Source organism: Laetiporus sulphureus, assembly GCF_001632365.1.
Source record: "Laetiporus sulphureus 93-53 unplaced genomic scaffold LAESUscaffold_102, whole genome shotgun sequence".
NCBI lineage: Eukaryota > Fungi > Basidiomycota > Agaricomycetes > Polyporales > Laetiporaceae > Laetiporus > Laetiporus sulphureus.
This window is the reverse complement of record NW_024468611.1, coordinates 1-17935: the sequence shown is the minus strand read 5'-3', so window position 1 is coordinate 17935 and position 17935 is coordinate 1. Positions and strand designations below refer to the sequence as shown.

General features: G+C 47.9%; 6 protein-coding genes across 6 annotated transcripts; 2 read left to right on the top strand and 4 right to left on the bottom strand.

The window, feature by feature from the left end:
* Nucleotides 1-407: 407 nt before the first annotated feature.
* LAESUDRAFT_739810 (MFS general substrate transporter) lies at nt 408-2433 on the top strand (the record flags this gene model as incomplete). Its single annotated transcript, XM_040911041.1, has 8 exons — nt 408-782; nt 806-879; nt 932-1011; nt 1064-1172; nt 1225-1499; nt 1657-1915; nt 1963-2065; nt 2131-2433. 8 exons carry the CDS (start codon nt 408-410, stop codon nt 2431-2433), a joined length of 1578 nt encoding a protein of 525 aa, XP_040757655.1.
* Nucleotides 2434-2850: 417 nt separating this feature from the next.
* On the bottom strand, nt 2851-3810 carry LAESUDRAFT_667350 (uncharacterized protein; the record flags this gene model as incomplete). The annotated part of the gene is made up of 2 exons (XM_040905296.1): nt 2851-3397; nt 3455-3810. The coding sequence occupies 2 exons, from the start codon at nt 3808-3810 to the stop codon at nt 2851-2853; spliced, it is 903 nt and encodes a 300-aa protein (XP_040757654.1).
* A 1773-nt stretch (nt 3811-5583) lies between these two features.
* Nucleotides 5584-8146, top strand: LAESUDRAFT_667366 (GMC oxidoreductase; the record flags this gene model as incomplete). Its single annotated transcript, XM_040905297.1, has 16 exons — nt 5584-5650; nt 5707-5785; nt 5841-5962; nt 6004-6040; nt 6090-6130; nt 6181-6238; nt 6287-6392; nt 6448-6503; nt 6554-6624; nt 6679-7001; nt 7054-7226; nt 7274-7427; nt 7475-7560; nt 7619-7781; nt 7841-7915; nt 7958-8146. The coding sequence occupies 16 exons, from the start codon at nt 5584-5586 to the stop codon at nt 8144-8146; spliced, it is 1800 nt and encodes a 599-aa protein (XP_040757653.1).
* Nucleotides 8147-8989: 843 nt separating this feature from the next.
* LAESUDRAFT_765089 (uncharacterized protein) lies at nt 8990-10430 on the bottom strand (the record flags this gene model as incomplete). The annotated part of the gene is made up of 15 exons (XM_040913565.1): nt 8990-9049; nt 9108-9240; nt 9289-9313; nt 9365-9422; nt 9471-9498; nt 9556-9615; nt 9670-9770; nt 9822-9867; nt 9917-9932; nt 9985-9996; nt 10046-10070; nt 10127-10161; nt 10211-10236; nt 10316-10341; nt 10404-10430. 15 exons carry the CDS (start codon nt 10428-10430, stop codon nt 8990-8992), a joined length of 678 nt encoding a protein of 225 aa, XP_040757652.1.
* Nucleotides 10431-13119: 2689 nt separating this feature from the next.
* On the bottom strand, nt 13120-14342 carry LAESUDRAFT_718437 (uncharacterized protein; the record flags this gene model as incomplete). The annotated part of the gene is made up of 5 exons (XM_040907427.1): nt 13120-13360; nt 13476-13584; nt 14003-14075; nt 14124-14196; nt 14305-14342. 5 exons carry the CDS (start codon nt 14340-14342, stop codon nt 13120-13122), a joined length of 534 nt encoding a protein of 177 aa, XP_040757651.1.
* A 690-nt stretch (nt 14343-15032) lies between these two features.
* On the bottom strand, nt 15033-15784 carry LAESUDRAFT_718436 (uncharacterized protein; the record flags this gene model as incomplete). Its single annotated transcript, XM_040907426.1, has 2 exons — nt 15033-15501; nt 15597-15784. The coding sequence occupies 2 exons, from the start codon at nt 15782-15784 to the stop codon at nt 15033-15035; spliced, it is 657 nt and encodes a 218-aa protein (XP_040757650.1).
* Nucleotides 15785-17935: the final 2151 nt, after the last annotated feature.

The window sequence follows — 17935 nt, the reverse complement described above, 5'->3', positions numbered from 1 at the left end:
TTTACGCCGAAATTTGCAAAGCTTTTGGTTCGGCAGTATCATCGGATCGACATCACAATCTGCCAGAACAGCCTCACTCCGGGTACCTGTGCGCACCATTACTTCGGATCGCTGCAATTTGTCCGGGAAATGCTTCGATTAGCGCCAACCATGTTTACTTTCACACAGATTCTTCGACTTCGATGCTCGCACCAGCGACCATGTTTTGTGACATGCGCAGGTATTCGAGTATAGGCGCTCACTTCCCGGGATCAAATCACACGGCCATGCTTCCTCTAGTAGTATTGCCCCGGTGGGCCTCTGTCAGCTCGACTATACCTTCAAGTCTCAAGGTCCCTACAGGCATTCACGTGTCCTTAGCATCGATCCTCTAAGCACCTCACCACGTACCCTCTCAGCAGCTACCAATGGATGACACGGAGAAGCCACCAATGCGAGATTGTGCAGTGACTCCTCCAGAAATTCGAACGGAGAAAGGCACTGTGTTTTGGCTCATATTTCTCTCTATATGCATTTCGCTCTTTCTCTCTGCTCTAGAACTCACCGCAGTCTCCACGGCCTTACCCACGATTGCGCATGATCTTCAAGCCACCGATTTTGTATGGGCAGGGTCGGCCTATGCTCTTTCGTCCACAGCGTTTCTACCAATGAGTGGGAATTTCGCGCAGATATTCGGGCGTCGCCCTGCGCTCCTAACGTGTCTCGCTCTATTCGCTCTTGGAAGCGGGATTTCCGGGGGTGCGACATCCATGCCGAAGTTGATTGCAGGCAGAACTGTTCAAGTCTTGGGGGCGGAGGCATTCAGTCGCTGTCCGCTATCATTTTATCCGACCTCGTTACCTTGCGCGAACGAGGGCTCTATGCGGGATTGTTTGGATTGTATGTAGCAACATCATCTTAACGTCCTCGCTAGACTGACTCCATGCTCAAGGACATGGGTAATTGCCAGCGTGATCGGGCCTATCGTGGGTGGAAGTCTCGCGGCCAATGGCCACTGGAGGTGGTTATTCTGTATGTACCCATCTCTCTATTAGTCTGCTCGTTTCCGCTAATTTAACTCAAGATCTGAACCTCCCTATCGCCGGACTTGCAGCTACGTTCGTTCTGGTATTCCTGCGGCTGCCAACTCCTCCGGGTACCTTTCGCGAGAAACTTCGGCGCGTGGATTGGATGTATGTAACAATCCAGATATAATTACAACGTCTAATGGCTAACGGCGAGCAGTGGCAATATGCTCATCATATCCAGCTCTACGTCTGTCATGATCGCTCTCACATGGGGTGGAGTCACGGCACCGTGGGCATCGTATCGTGTCTTAGTACCTCTTGTGCTAGGACTCGTGGGACTTGCGTTCTTCATATTATACGAGAGCATCTGGGCGATCGAGCCATTGGTGAATCCCTGTTCGTCCCTTCTTTACCGAGGCATGTGCTCATATTTTACAGGCGCCAATCTCACTATTATCAAACCGCACAAGTCTCAGCGGGTACTTGTCCAGCGTCGCCTCAAGTGCTATATCACTGACCAGCCCTACATTTTCCCAAGTACTTTCAGACATTCTTCGTCGGAGTCATTGCGCTCGGTCTCGTATGTATGTTATCAAACGATGTATATCGCGAATAAAGTGCTGATGTTCTTGGCCCAACTCTGGTCTAGACTACTTCCCCGTCTTCTGGCAAGGTTGTAAGGATGCTTCTCCAATTAGATCAGGCGTTCTTGGACTGGGCGTCGCTTCACTTGCTCCTGCATCCATCTTTGCTGGTGTTGGTGTCAATCGAACCCGGCGGTACCGCCCGCAAATGTGGGCTGGATGGTGTTTGATCATGATAGGGCTTGGCCTATATACAACCTTGACGGCCCACGTTTCTGAAGGCCGGGCAGTTGGCTTCAGCGTTATTGTCGGGGTCGGAATAGGGTGAGTAGCGATATACTGCAACTGACTATTGCTCGCTCTCCCTGCAGGTTTGAATATTCAACCACCATCTTTCCTGTGCAAGCTCCTTTATCAGTCACGCAAAATGCCCATGCGCTCACATTTCTGATGTTCATAAGGTCTTTCGCAGGGGTAAGCGTCTCTCCAATCATGATCACGACACTCCATCCACGTTCTAGTTGTTGATACTGATGCAGGTTTGGGGAGTAACCATAGGTTCTACAGTGCTACAGAACGAGCTTGTGCGACGCTTACCTTCGGGATTTCTCGCCAACTTTCCTGCCAGTGCTTCGATTGCATATTCACTGATTCCCGAAGTTCCGTACCTTCCTTCTCCGCTTAAGCAGGAGGTTCAAGCGGCTTTCGCGGAAAGCTTGAATGCTCTATGGGAGGTACTCCTTGGCGTTGGCGGGCTTGGCGTCATGTCTTCGTTGCTTATGAAGGGATTACCGTTGCACGGCGAGTTGGACAAAGATTGGGCTATGAGCGGTGAGACTTGATACTGTGTACCGACATGACATATTGGATATATCGGTCAATGGTTGATACTCACACTAGTCTGTACGTCGTGCATTCTATAACCGCTCGGCCGCTTCACTGCACCTTGTGCAGAACTGGCAGTTTGCGAAACATGCACTCAGAGACGAACACGATCGATAACTAATAATGTCCTCCGCATCCCTTCACATGACGTGGAGATAGCCCTGGCTATTTCGATAAATCATCAACGAGGAGAACGATTGATGTTGGTCCTTGTCAAGGAGAATTCTGAGAGGAACAAAGTGCGCAAGCACTGCTATGCATCTTGAGAACAAAAATTGTGTCCACAGCGACAATAGAACATGACATACATTCCAAACTAACGATATAAGCTATCAGGATTCGGTACCTCCACTGCTGTTTCTCATCGGCAATTTTTACATCAACGGTGAGATAATCCCAGGCAGAAATGCCTCCCCTCCCTTATTTTTCTCGTACCATTCCCAATCATGCGCGAGGAGAACATGAACGTGAGGCAACTTCAGCAGTTGTCCCACACGGCGGATGTGTTCCTCCGCCTCATCTTTGTTGGCGTGAGCACATTGCAAACGACCACTGGGATCAATCGTGAACGCGATGCTCTTCTCCCCGGTGAGGAGGCCAACGTCGTGTGCTGTATCTGCGGCTAGATATATCCAGGATCCTGCGGACGAGGTACGCGCGAGAACATTGATGTGGCCGGCGCAGTGACCAACCGCGTCGATGAGGAACAGGCTTCCGTCTCCGAAGTAATCGAAGGCACGAGGGAAAGGACCGACCGACGTGCTGAAGTTCTCAGCAGTGAGGGATCGAGTGCGATCTATCGGAACTGTGTCTTGCAGAACGTCTGACTGTGGGTTGGCAGGAAACCCGCCCTTCATAAGGCCCTCTCCCCCTTCCCCAATGATGAATGTGGCATTTGGAAACGCCGAAGGATCTCCAACACTACAGTCTCAAGTCAATCAATGACAGCCCTTCAACAGCCACAGCCGAGCGACTTACTGATCAAAGTGTAAATGGCTCAAGATAATCGTTGAGACCTCCTGAGGAGGAATCCCTCCCGACTTCAGAGATTCATCAACGCTTTGTGGTACTGTGACCGGCATCCACTTGGCAATAGCACCGCGGACTATCGGTGGATAGCTTTCAGTGTTTCGCCGAATGCCTAAGTCGAATACGAGATGCTCGCGGGTAATCGAGTGACGGAGAGAGAACGCAAGGGATGGGCAAGTCCGTATTTCTGACGGATCGGAGCCGGCTACGAAGAGCTGCAGAGGCAGGTGTATGATGCCGGCCTCCAAAGCAGAGACCTCAATGTAGGCCTGGTAGGAACCGGGTGGAGGCAAAGTCGCGGCCATGCTGACGGATAGCTATAAGTGCGAAACATTCAGCCGTCATATATGTATTCGTCGTTGCAGAGCTGTGACCAGCTTCTGATACCTTGAATGGGCTTGCGCTCCGAGGGTAGCGCCCGAGTGCGGCACCGGCCAATTGATACTGCTTCTCCGTTTCTGTGAGCATCCAGGTGGCTCACAGAGACGCCAAGCTGACGAATGATTTTAAAAGATCAAAATCGTGGTCACTTCCATTCTGTTAGCCTGCGGAACTATCGAGAAGATCCAGAGATGGCAAGAGCAAAAATAAATTTCCATAGATATTCGAACAAGGAGCATGCCTGAAAAGTCGGGGGTCATGCGACATATCATCTTAGGCGGATGCTGTTCCGGACAGCATTCCTTGCCAGCTTGACAGGAACCGAGAACTTGGCCAGCCAGTCGGAGGTAAGAACATAGCGATTTCTACACGTGAGTGCGCGGCTGTGCGCGGTGACTCTCGGGCTCTTTATCACATTCAATGGGATAGTCATCTCAGCGGCCCATCAGGCACGGTGAATGCTCTCTGAATATGAATGTGACCTTCCATGTGACGTCACCTAAAAAGCCATCCTCAGATGCAGGCTGGAGATTCACAATTCCCTTCGCCTGTGATACAGATATACACCATACCGTGCCATAATGTAGTGCATGTGCTTCACTGCATCCTCTTTTTCTCATTGCCCGTCAAATGGTATCATGGCGGCTGGGCGCTAAGTGCATCCAGATAGTGCAACAGCTTTGCTTACGTATGCTATCCGTTATCAGGTAACTATATGCGTGACCCAGCAAGCTGAAATATCCTGCTATACTACACGCACAAACACTGCCTCAAAGATCATTTGAGATATTCTCTCCGTTTGTCACCGATAAAGATCGTTCCATGTCTGGGTGAGAAACCAGTGAGCACCATGACGAGCGATTCCATCCGTATCAGGGGATCTGTCATGATTCATGATCATCATCGCCGCGTTCGCCAGGTGTCGGATGCCAGACGCATAAATCATGTCACTGTCGTGGGTTCAAACTTACACCGCAGACATGAAAGCATTTGCGACCGTTACTTAATGACACGAAATTGTAATTGACTGCCTTTTTGGGAAATAAAGTTGCCCAATTAGGGCATAGTGTTGCATAGGTCACACTTTAGAACACATTTTCAGTGCATTTGCAGCGGGAATAAATGCCTTCATGCCTGCAGTGTTACCCTCGCTATGGACTCAATTGTTGCATGAAACTCTCACAGGTGATCTCGGTGAGCTCATGCCGAGACATCGTGAGAGCGTCGTGCCTCAGTTGAATGCCGCCGAAGCCCACACCTCATAAAATTCGATCTCCGTGCGCTTACTACCGCTTGAAGCTGATAATACATAGCCTCAGCTATCGCCGTTCCGCGGACTCGCTCCATCATCAGCATAGCCTGAACTTGATTCCGGGAAGACTTCTCCGTCGGCGGATAGTTGAATAAGATTTGATGGGTCTCAGCCTGACGCCGAACCCAACCATCATGTTTCAAACGGAGTTCCGTTTAGAAGCGTTCTGGCCTGTTCAGTATGGTTGCAGGACTTTAGCAGGGACACGGAGGCGTGATTATTGGTGCCTAGACGTGATGTCCCCGATATCTCAGCCTGCATAAGAGTACGCTCGCCGCGAACGTTTGCCCATTGTTCGTATTCAATAATGGCTTATCTGAGCATGGAAAACCGTTCATCTAAAACACTCGTGTCGGATCCTGCTGTACTGGGAAGTCCAGTTGACATGATAAGAGAAGAAACTGGTCACAAGCCCGATTGGAAGTCCTATGACTACGTTGTGGTTGGGGGAGGTAAGCAATGCTGGATGTCTCTACATGATATACTGCATGTTCAAGCAATACCACAGGCACCGCGGGTTGTGTGGTTGCTTCCCGGCTCTCCGAAGACCCTTCAGTCACGGTACTGCTCGTTGAAGCTGGCAATAGGTTCTTCGTCATGCTTTCTATCGGTCGCGACTTCGCTTACACCCTCAATTTCAAGTCATGAGAATGTTTTCTTGAGCAAACTTCCGCTTGGATTCGCACAGCTGTTCAAAGGATCATACGACTGGCAATATGAGACGACGTACGATTATCTTCTGAGCCAGCAAGCCCATTTTTTTAGTATTTCTGCAGAGCTCAGCAGCATCTTGATAATCGCTGAGTTTACTGGCCGCGAGGTAAAATCTTAGGCGGTACGAGGTGAGCCACCAAAATACCGCAGCCCATTCGATGAAGAACACCTTCATAGTGCTACTAATGCTCTCATATATCACGAATGTGCTCCGCAAGGTAAGAGTAGTTGTTACAGGGTCATGGATATATGATCTGGACTCCCGCAGACTTTGATGCGTGGGTCAAGCAAGGGGCAGTTGGGTGGAGTTATGAAGTAATGAAGAGGTTCGTCGAACGATGTGATTAACTTCACGGCTTAACACGTATTTGTAGGTGCTTCCAAAAGGCTGAGACGTACATCTTTGACCAGCAGTCTCCGATTGGACCATCTGATCATGGTCTATCGGGCCCGTGGAAGCATAGAGGTGTTCCCGCGGCTGTGAAGCTCATTCAATTCCCATGATGTTCACCGCCAGCTAATTGCAGACTTTCAGCCCATTTGCTGGAAGGTCATTGCAGCATGCGAGAACATGGGGATCCGCCGTTTGACGTGAGCCTCACATCGGCCGTTATTTCCGTATGCTAACTGGTGTAAATAAGAGACATGAATACTGCTGAGGGCACATTGGGTGCGGGACCATTCACTGCTTGCATGGACGAGAAACATCGCAGTATGTGCCAAGAGATCTTCGCAATGTATTACACCATGGCTCATTCTGATGTAGGAAGTTCGACTGCAACAGCATATCTCACTGCACACGTTCTTGATCGGCCCAATCTCACGGTCGCAGTGGGCATTACTACAGAAAAAATCCACTTCACTACAACGTCGGATGGCGGTCATAAGGCATCGGGCATACAGATTGCTTCTCAAAGAGGAGCTACGCAGTACAGAGTAGGCGCCAGAAAAGAAGTCATTTTATGTGCAGGCGCAATCGGCTCTCCTCAGCTTCTCATGGTATCGGGAATAGGTTCTGCGGCTCATTTGCGGGACATGGGTATACCTTTAGTCCGTGATCTCCCTGCTGTGGGACAGAATTTATTAGATGTATGTTGTCTACCATGCCGTGTCGCTCAATTCTGACTTGAATGGTTGAAAGCACTTCTCTGCGGGTGCGATGGTTTTCAAAGCAAAACCGGGGACCACGTCCGACTTCCTATTGAAACCATTCTACGGTCTCATAGCGCTGTTGCAATGGCTGATTTACGGTACTGGGGGTATGGCGGCTCTCGCGAATCAAGTCGGAGTCTTCATCCGTGCCGATGATGAAAGGTCAGTTGGAATGCTGGATTAGTTATGCCGCTAACAAAGTGTTCCAGGTTGCCATTCGACGCAGCTGGACAGCAAGCACCTCCGACATCTGATCTTAGCTCTGAGCCTGATGCTCCAGATATTGAGTTTGTCGTGGCTCCCTTCGCGGTCCTTGAGAATGGCTTCAAGAAACCGCCTTTCGGAACATACGGTATCACAGTGGTAAGGAATGTACCATGAAGCCTTGGATCGTCTTAACAGATTTTCAGGGTGCTGTTTTGCTCAAACCTCAGAGCTCTGGAACAGTCATTCTGCGATCGGATAGTATCTGGGACTACCCGTCTATAAATGCGAAGTATGACCTTTGACCCGTTAGCCTAATTATCGTCATCTCATCCTCCTTAATGCTTCAGCTATCTCTCCGCGGAGACGGATATGAATATCATGCTCAAGGCCGTTCGTTTCTTCATGCGTCTAGCACGCACTGAGCCATTGGCTTCTGATCTTAACCTTGGACGACCCGCGGAGATGATACCATTTGATGAGTTCTGGGTTAGCAATGCTGATACTGATACGGTGAGTGACGCGGAAGCTTTTATTCTCTAGTCATGACCACTTTGTGATGTATGATGTAGGTATCGGACGATGACTTGAAAGCTTGGATTAGGAAGTATGGGCAGTCCGCCTGGCATCCGGTATGCCGTAATGACGTCCGCACCACTCAGTCTGTTCTGACGTAGAACTAATGCAAGACATCATCGGCAAAGATGGGATCATCTCCTGTCGACAGTGTCGTCGATTCGCGATTGCGGGTGCATGGCATCAATGGCTTACGAGTCGTGGACACCTCTGTATTTCTGGATCAAGTCTCTGGACACCCATGCGCAGTTGTCGTGGCGGTTGCCGAACGAGCTGCAGAGTTGATTGCAGGAAATGATTAGTTCAGGCCTTGCCGTATCTACGCGAAATTCTGATCATGTATGAAGATGCTCAACGAAGTCACGCTTGGGCATATGGACTGTGTACTGTGAACTTTGGCATATCATACAGAGTGTGCAGTGACGGAAGGACTGAATCAGAGCAAGCAGCCAAGGTATCTCTAGTGCATACAAGGTGATGCATCGTGTGTACGTGCTGCAACTAGAATTTTCAAAAGCGCTGCAGCTCTGCCACTTCCCTGGTCTAACTTCGAGCACTTCAGTGGTTCACACGGACCCTTGTTAGTGTACTCTTTGATAAGCTGCCTGCGTGCACCTGTTGCTTTATTTCGAGCGGGTGTAGGGAGGTCGAGCCACGTTGTGGCGGGTGCCCTTTGTACAGGACAAAAATGAGCGATGGATAGAAGGCCGTTCAATCAACACATGAGATGCGCTTGGATATGGTGCCGTCTAGTAATTAGTCAGCATATCTCGCTCTGCAGCTGAGTTCGTGACATTCGGTGAAGTGTCAACGACCCAAAAATCAACCTGAGTTTGCCACACAGACAGTGCTACTTGACGATCAAGCTCTGGGAAGCATACCGACTGAGTCAATGGAGAAACATGATTGGCTACATCGAATATCAGAACCACGATGCCCTCTGAAACTTCCCAAGCCTATCAGAAATTGGCATCTTAAACGTTGGCATGACAGCATCGCTACACAAGCTGAATATTTGTTTGAGGAGATTATCCAGACATGAACTGGTTCCACTAAAGGTTGAAGTCTAGTAGCTGATGAAATAAACGTGCACACTCGTTGGCATCGATGGAAATACGGCAAAACGAATGAAAAATCGGTCCTCTCTACAAAGCCTCTTCGTCGTTAGAACGATCCATGCTAACCAGTTCAATCGGTTTGTTTGCCTTCGCATGAGATGCTTAGTATTAGTGAACGGGCGAGAAGCGGCAGTCAAAAACTCACAGCACGGAGACTACCATCATGAGTACTAGTCGATGTGCTGGAGACGTTAGGGGGTTGAACGACTTTGAAGGCTATAGTTGACGGCACTGTCAACTCTATGTCCGTGCTACGGAGCCGCTTGCGCACGTTCAGGCTGTTGAGACAAGTCAGCATATGCCTAGTGCCATTGCTCGACACTGACGTAGCAAGAAGTGAGTTCACATATACTAGCCGCAGTGTAAGACTACGACCATCTTGTAAAACCATTGAGGACGTACGCTTCCCAACCGCCATGTGAAATGGGATCCAGTAGAATCTTCCAGGTAGTGAGACATTCTGAACATGAATCAGCTTGGTAGTTCTCAAATATCGCGCAATGCGTACAAGGATGAGGAACAATGTTTGAACGACCCTAAAAAGCAATCTCATTTTCGAACTTAGAGTATGATAATGTGATCATGTCACGTACGATGTCAATCCTCCTCTGTTCACAGCGTATAGCATCAATTTATCAATGAGTTCATTTGTGCTGGAAATTCCATTCAATTAGCACTGCGATGAAAATAGAGAATGAATGTCGTACGTCTTGATCATCCCACGGCCACTATGCAGGTAGTAGCACAAACTGCCAGTAATCAGTATATCGCATAGAGCTGCAAGCCCTTGTACGCATCCTCCGACGATCTGGTTTTGATGCAGGTGAAAAAGACCACGATTACGTAGAAAACGTCATACCAAAACCTCCCTCGAGGATAAGCTAGCAGCTTGAGGGTGCAGGAACCTAGAACAGGCCAATCAGATATTAATTATAATGGGTATATGAAGCTCACAGGTGTGCCGTGGTTTCTAAGATGAGCTGTTATAAGCATCGAAAGCACGAATGATTACAGATACGTACCAATACCAGTACCTATACTCAACCTAAGCGAGAGTTCTGGAGGCTCGATATATTCACTTACCGAGTGCTCCAAAGGCAAGGATTGACTTGAGAATAACATGCTCCTCAGCGATGACGAAAGTCCCTATGACGATGTACTCACGATGCCACCGGTGACGAAAACATTATTGTTACTGACTGAGCTAACATTAGGCGGCCATCGACACAGATCCTGGAAATTACCTACAGTGCCACAGACGTTCAGCGAAATAGCTATATGTAACGTTAAGTCAGTGTTGGGACATATTGAAATTAAATATATCTGTCTCGCAAGCTGGTATAGAGTACGCACCCCTGAACGATGAAGGTAATGAGGACCTAGAAAACGAACAAAACGTCCATATTCTTCAAGCAGACTCTAGATCACATGGGACACATACCGTGATCCCGTTCTCGAGCTTGTACATGTCAAAGGTATACGACGTCAATAACATCTACCTGCACGTATCGATCACCAATGACTACCTACCCGGAAGCTCCTGACATGCACGCCTTGACGATTAATGTCGTGTTCACGTGAGTTGCAGCCAAGTACTCACCACACCATTGTCGCGTCCGCAAGTACATTTTCGAAGTTCAGAATCCAGTACGTGTATATAGAATGCGCGGTAAGGATGGTGGTGAGAATATCTAGAGCGCTGAGCGTCACAGAATGGTAAGAGGCTGACTCATCCAGAGTTATAAAATTAACACATACAAAAGCACTGCGACCTGAACAGCCCTACTATGAAGTAGCCGACAATGACGGGTTGAAGTTCATCGAACTTACTATCAACTTGAGCGATCGGCCGTCGTTGGTATAGTCGCGATAGTACATGTGAGTTTGCAAAACCGTGATTCCAAATATCCTGTGCAGCTTGTCGTTAGCCACCATAGTGAGTACATATCTATGACATGTAGCTGACGCCGTTGCTATTGCGAAGCCAATCAGTTGACAAGCAAACGACTCTAGGAGGGAATGTAGAATGGATTGCGCCATTTGAGCTGGGCAAGAACTAGGGGGTCCAATTTGGCATGAAGCTCGCGCTTGATAAACAATTGAAGCACATATATACTCACCGAGTGATTGCTGCACAATGAAGGTAGTGATTTCATGGGAAGTTTCCAGGACCGTCGGCTGTCACAAGGAGTACAAGCGGCACCGCGTGTTTCACAGAGTTCTGATTTTTCCAATCAAGAAGAGACATCATATCAGCTTTCTCCGGAACAAGCATGCAGTGTTTGACCAATAAGGCACGAGGTACGGTGTGTTCCGTCCTGCACTGGTTCAGCATAACAGACTTTCCGTGGAATCGGAGCAATCAACTTGTGGAGTAACTTTGAGCAGTTGTTTCTTCGAGAGCATACAGTCGGATACCAATTGAATCAGACCTCTTCTTGATAGATGCACCACCCATCGGCGATAGGAGCTGCGCGTTACTATCAGACTACTAGCAGATATTACCTGATTTAGGCTGCAACAGTATTGAAGCCGGCGACCTTGGGCATCAATGATATGTTGCAGAGGCTTCTTGATTGACGCGCGAATCCGAATAATCTTCTCCCGCCACCCCAGACATGGAACCATTTTTTTTACAGTTACATATGCATGCTATATCCGGTTTGGTATTTTCTCTTTACAACATGTATTTGCATGTGTTGCATTTGCCATAGTATATTCCAAGTTTGGCACTTCACTCGCTATAGTGACAGATTGTGTGACATTTGCAGCTACTTTTGTAGTTGGTGGCATCACATGAGCAAGAGCATCACGTGCAGGGAAAAGACAGGTTGTAAGACTCTGAAATTTCTATAAGACGAGCGCTGCTCTACACATGGGGTTTCAGGCCTCTATTTATACGTAGAACCTGTAGGTAATTTTTTAGGGGTTCAAAAGAGTGCAGGGGTGCGAAACGAGTGAAACAGTTGAGTAAAAGTGGGGAGTGACTCAAAAAGGCAATGGCTCAGCCACTGCCGAAATGGGGTTGTGGCTGAGGGAACAAGTGTCGGCGCTCTACGGAGTGCACCATTACATACGCCCTCCAGCCATCGTACACGATGGATCATGGCTGTATTAATCAGTGTCCATGCAGTTTGCATCAACGGCGTCCTTAGTCTTCACAGTAGTCGTGCAAGCTTGACACGTAGTCTTGTTAACAGTGACTGCAGTACCCCGAGGCTGGGCTGAGGTGTTCAGTGTCACCGCAGATGGGCCTGATGCGGTGATCATAGGGCTCGGAGCCGTGGGGCAGTTGCGAAAATGTGAGATATGCTGAACAGTGTATAACTCCAAACATATCGATCATGATGAGCCTAATCAATGACATGAGTCTGTTTCAAGCTTGTTGTATCGCGATGCTTTTCACCTTCAACTATCGGGCTGGACACTATGACTTGCAGCAACTGGGAAGGAAGTTGTTCCAATCAACACCATGTCTTGGAAGGCATCAAAGTAAATGCTGGCCTGGTGCGATCTCTGTGAGCACTCCAGTAACCACCTCTCATGAAACACCCAGGAACACGCCATCAACATCCAGATGTCAAACTCTTGCTGTGCTACAGATGCTCAGCCACAGCACAGTCAGCGAGCTGTCATGACTACCTTATCCTCATCGAGCATTGGCTAGTCTGTCTGACAGCGCACTTCAGACTCAGGCAGAACACGTTTGACCCATCTGATTGGCCATTCCTCACCCAGAAATGAAGTGATCCACTGTTGGACAAATGCTTGGACTCTATTGACAGTGCGGCCAAGAAACATATAACAAATAAATGTGCATCAGAAGAGCCTGAATGGCAGTGAGCCATTAAGAAGCTTGGAAGCAGCAAGTCGCTCAGAACGGCTGCTTCACAAGTCCACAGTTTCACCATAATTAGAGCAGAACGTATGCAAATGATGAGATAGAAGTGTAACAAAGCATGACTGAAAGACAAGAAAAGGTTCAGAACATGATTGGTGGTGGGTAATGCAAGGGAACATAGATTGATGAGCAATTGGCTATGCCTGGAAGTCTCCATGAGGATATGTTGTGATCTAATCATCAAATGTTAGATGTTGCCAGATATATATGATGATACTAAGTACCAAAACAGGCTTATGTGGTCCATGAGGCCAAGCTAACGTTGCAGTTGCAGCCGCTGTTCACGATACTTCTCAGTCAACTTGTACATTTCATCCCTGCCATGTTCAGCTGCTTTCTTCCACCCTTTTCCATCTTCTATCTCATGCTCGAGGTCATTCAACAGTTGAGTATTCATATCACATTGTTTGAGGAGTAATTTGTGGCATTCGTTGAGAATGTACCTGCTGTCAGCCAGCGTGCAAAGTCTCATGATCTCCACAGCAATCATTGGATCCCTGTGAAAGGAGTCAATCAAGACTTATGGCAGAACATGAGAAGTCTACACACGCAGTGACTTGCTGCCTGGAGTATATGTCTGTTTCATCCTCCGTGCCAGCCAAGAAGACTTACTTCATACTCTGAATATCCACAACGGATGTACATTCTGGACATGTAGGCTCCGTTTCCACATTACTATTATAGAGATGTTGCGTGAGGCAGTGGTGGCAGAATACATGACCTGTGAGAAAAAAACAAAATGAAACATAGGACATTTGGAAGATAGACATAGCCCTTAACCACAAGATCCAATGATGACTGTTTCCACGAGGGCAGATGCATTTTCTGCAAGCCTACCTTCACATATTCTGCAGAGAGTGTGCATAGCATGGAGGTGTGAGATCTGAAAATGGAGCCAGTGCCTGCTACATGCTATATATAAGGGCTGAATGAAACAGGCACCCTCGACTTAGGCTTTGTTCTACATCATGATTTGATAAGTGACTCGATGACTCCCACTCTACTCGATGAACGCATATGACATGTCATCCCCTTTTGCATCATGCTTGATCTACTGATCACCGCCAACGTCATGATGTCACAAACAGACCATGAAACTGTGCTGTCCTGGTGCACAACCCAAACAGGCAAGAGCTCACCGGGTGGCCGCTCTGGATAGCCCTTGCTGACTTGGATCCGTTCCTTGAGGAGAAGACGACCATGCGTGATGAGCTAGTGATGGTGGTGAAATTTCTGTTATGCCAGCCCAGGAGCCCTCACTCGGGATTCCTCATCATGTCTGTGATCTTGCTCCTCCACCTCTGCTTTGGTCAGGAGGTATGAAGAGAAGTAGCTTGTCAAATTGGTAGAGACATGAAGAGAGAAAAGAACTAGAACATGAATGTATGTGATACACGTGCTACTCTGTGGTCGCTGCTTCATATGATCTGCACACACATACCATTTCACAGAAGTGCCTGGCAAGAAAGGATTGGCCATGAATAGGTCAACGACAATGTCACAATTTCAGCACATTGCACGGCAGTGTGCCAGAAAGGAATGGTCACAAATACTTGACAGCAATGTATATATTAAGGATCATCCGCAGTTCGTGCACGGACTCGACAGTGAGCAGCTCAGACTCTCCTTCAGGTTCATGCCGTGGAGCTCGACATGTCCTCTGGTAGCATTAACCATGTGGCAGCGAGCCCTGGCATGACCACTGCTTCGGGTTCACACATTCTGCCCATCTCCTCTGACACATAGCTCGACATGCTTGACAAACTCATGCATGGCTGGCCCTCTCTGTCTTGAGCCTGTCTGAATGAGCTGCCCATGCATGGCAATGCTGGTCGGTCCACTGCAAAGATCCAGCTTCCTCACCTCTGCACAAAATTTCTCAACACATCTTCGGAGTGACGAGAACATGCAGACTCACCTGTCCATTCCATGCCATAAGCACCCAAAAAAGGTGGAGGTCATCATTTGCATGATGCCTCAGCTGCTATGGCTGCTCTGCGTTGCTTTTCTACTCCTGCTGCTTGATCCATCCTAGCCCCTTGATTGGCAAGTGGAGTGAGGATCTGGGCTGAGAATGATATGCCTTGCTATGTCCTGTTCAGATGATATACTCTGTTAGGGACTGTGATTGATCACAATGTATCTCAAAGCTCACCATGAGATATGCATTCAAAGTATGTGAACATCCTTCTCGACACTCTTGATGGCAGATGCAGACTGGCATGCAAGCTTCGCCGGCGTTCCACTCTGCAAGGGTGGGCATGTGGGCACGACAACTTCCACCAATGCTAGCCTGAGTTTCACTAGTGCTATCCAGCTGTTGATGATGGCAGACAACCTGTCAAATTTGATGAGATCCTCAGCCATGTGCGTGGTGGACTCTCGAGTACGAGTGAGCACCTCATTGCGAGGCAATGGGCTGTCAGACTCTTCAATGACATTCTCTACTTCCTGACTCATCGCACCAACGATCTCCACCAGATTCTTGGCTTCTAGTTCGAGGAACCTGATATCTTTGTTCTGCGACTGGGCTTCTGCTCTGGGATGGGATCTTGCAGTAGCTCTGGGGCTTTCTCCTCCATCTTCATCTCGCAGTCGAACACTTCCATGATCTGCATATCCCACAGTTGGTGACAGGCTATGACTGGCTTGGGAGGCTCAGTGGGGTAGTCCTCAGCCTTTATGCAAGAAATTAGCATCGTCATTCTTGCACTTGACTGAGCCTCATCTCACCACAGAGTGCTCGATGTCACTATGCCAGCAGGAAAACTGAGAGGCTCCTGTGAGGGAAGATCTGTGTGGCTTTCTGCATCTGCGGTCTCAACATCATTGTCGAAATGGACCTTTAAGTTGCTCTTCTTCTGAGTCAATGCTCCGAGCATCTGCATCCAAGCCACCCATAATGTAGGTGGCATTGCCATTTGGTGGGGTCAATTGTGCTCAAGAGAACGGGCCATGCGAAGAGTGCTAAAAGACAAGAGTCTGCAATCCAGCCCCTAAAGGCCTCGGAGTCTTTGCCATCACATCGAGGTTTATCAGCATGTGATCAGCTTTGGACAGCTGCTCCATGGCAAAGAATGAAGGTTCAGGTAGGTCAGATATATCTCCCGGCATCGAGGGCATGTAAAAAGTTCATTTGTGAAGCTTTAAATGACTGCTTCATTGGCATCATGGGAAGCAGCTTGTGTGAAGGACTATGCAGCAATGGTGGAGGAGTCTCAGGCATTGGAGAAGGATCCACTAGATAATATTCTGTGTCACCTTCACCCTCCACCTCATTCTGAACTTGAGAATGAATGAAGAGTCGAGTCAGCCTCTGCAGTCGCTATTTCTGCCAGCTGCCCTGGCAGTGTACTGGTGATCAGTGTGAGCTCATCATCTGTGCCTGAGAGACAAGTAGACAGTCAAGCTTCCTTCTACAGTAGCACTGCAAGATGACTGACATATCGAAGAATCTTCCATCTTGTATGACAGACTGGAATGATTCATGGTCAAGCTCAGATTGCGTGTCAGCAGATGACATCAATTTCTACTTCAGCTTCGGTTCAGGATCCGAGCCTGAAGCTGGTGGCAGAATGGGCTCAATGGTAACTTCTGTATTTTTTTTTGTACATTTATTTGTATACCACGCTATGCACGGTTGGATGGAAGTAAATACAAAAGTGGACTACACGAGGAAGTGTTGACATGCAGACAATGAGTAAACAAAGGAAGCGGGGTACTAGGTGCTGGGAAGAAAAGGTTTATCATGATCTGCAGTTCATTCGCAAAGTAAGCATTGAGATAGTGGAACACCGCATTTTGATGAGTGGCTGCTGGTAGAAATTGCCCAGAACCAGAACTGCTTGATGTGCGCATCATGGAAGGCATCTATAAGTGCAGCATGTCACTTCACCACTATTAAGAAGATGAAGTACCTAAGTGTTGCTCACCTTATTGTAGATGTAAATGACATATAACAGCTACTGTGGATTGGCGTCCAAAAGGACAGCAGCAGGATATTGTGAAGACAAGTTGACCGGGCTTAGCGATACCATGCCTTCACCTTCACCTTGATCATGCAAGGATGAAAATGGACCGATGTCATGAAAACTGTAAGAACGTGAATCTCAGTATTCATCATGCTCCACCAGTACTGCATAATGAGATGATGCAATGCAGGCATCCTCCAGCTAGCCTGAATCATGAAGATCCTTGAGTAGAAGTCCTGCAAGAGTATTATAGCTCAAGATTGATTGCAGGAATGCTTGCACGCTTGCATGTTGGCTCAAAGTGACAAGAGGCATTGAACGATGAATGAATGTACGTCTTATGGTAGGAAGATCCAGTCCTATGAGAAAAGTAGCTGATGAAGGTTCAGCAAGCATTTTATAGAGAATTTTGATAGCACAAACCAGGCTGCATGGTGTCAGCACCATTGTTAGCTGGCATCTGTTGAGAGACTCTGGCAGGATTGCTGTCCATGGCATTATACTATATGATGAAAGATTGAAATGTTAGATGTGTGACATAGTATGCTATGCTACTCACAGTGTCTGCCATGATGCCAGTTTCAGTGAGTCCAGAAGAAAGCAGCAATGTCTCTGGAGTAGCTGTGTTGTTGAAAAGTGATAAGATGGATTTTAAGTATTTATCGCAGAAAAAAAGATAAAGATCTAATGAGTAATGCCTCTGTTACATGCAGCATGCTCTTCCTGCATAATGCTAGCTATAAGATCATCTTCATGCAGGTTTCGCAAGGAGAGTATCTGCTGTAAGCATTCATCCTCTGAAGCTGCTTCCATATCAAAATTACTGAGAGACGCAGTGTCACGGTAACACCGGACAAGAGATCAAAAAGACTAAAAAGAGACAGTCACGTGGAACGTGCAGCTCTGATCCCCCTGATCCCAAAAGTATCCCCCTGAACCCTATGTGGCATAAGAGCCTGTTGACTTACTGGTCGACGTGGCAGACGCAGGAAGGGGTGAGAGATATATGAAGGAGCTGGTGAGCTCAGTAGGTGCTATAGGTAGTAGACGAGGAGAAACAATCTGAGGTTTCGTCCCCTACATGGCTGGTCTTATATACAC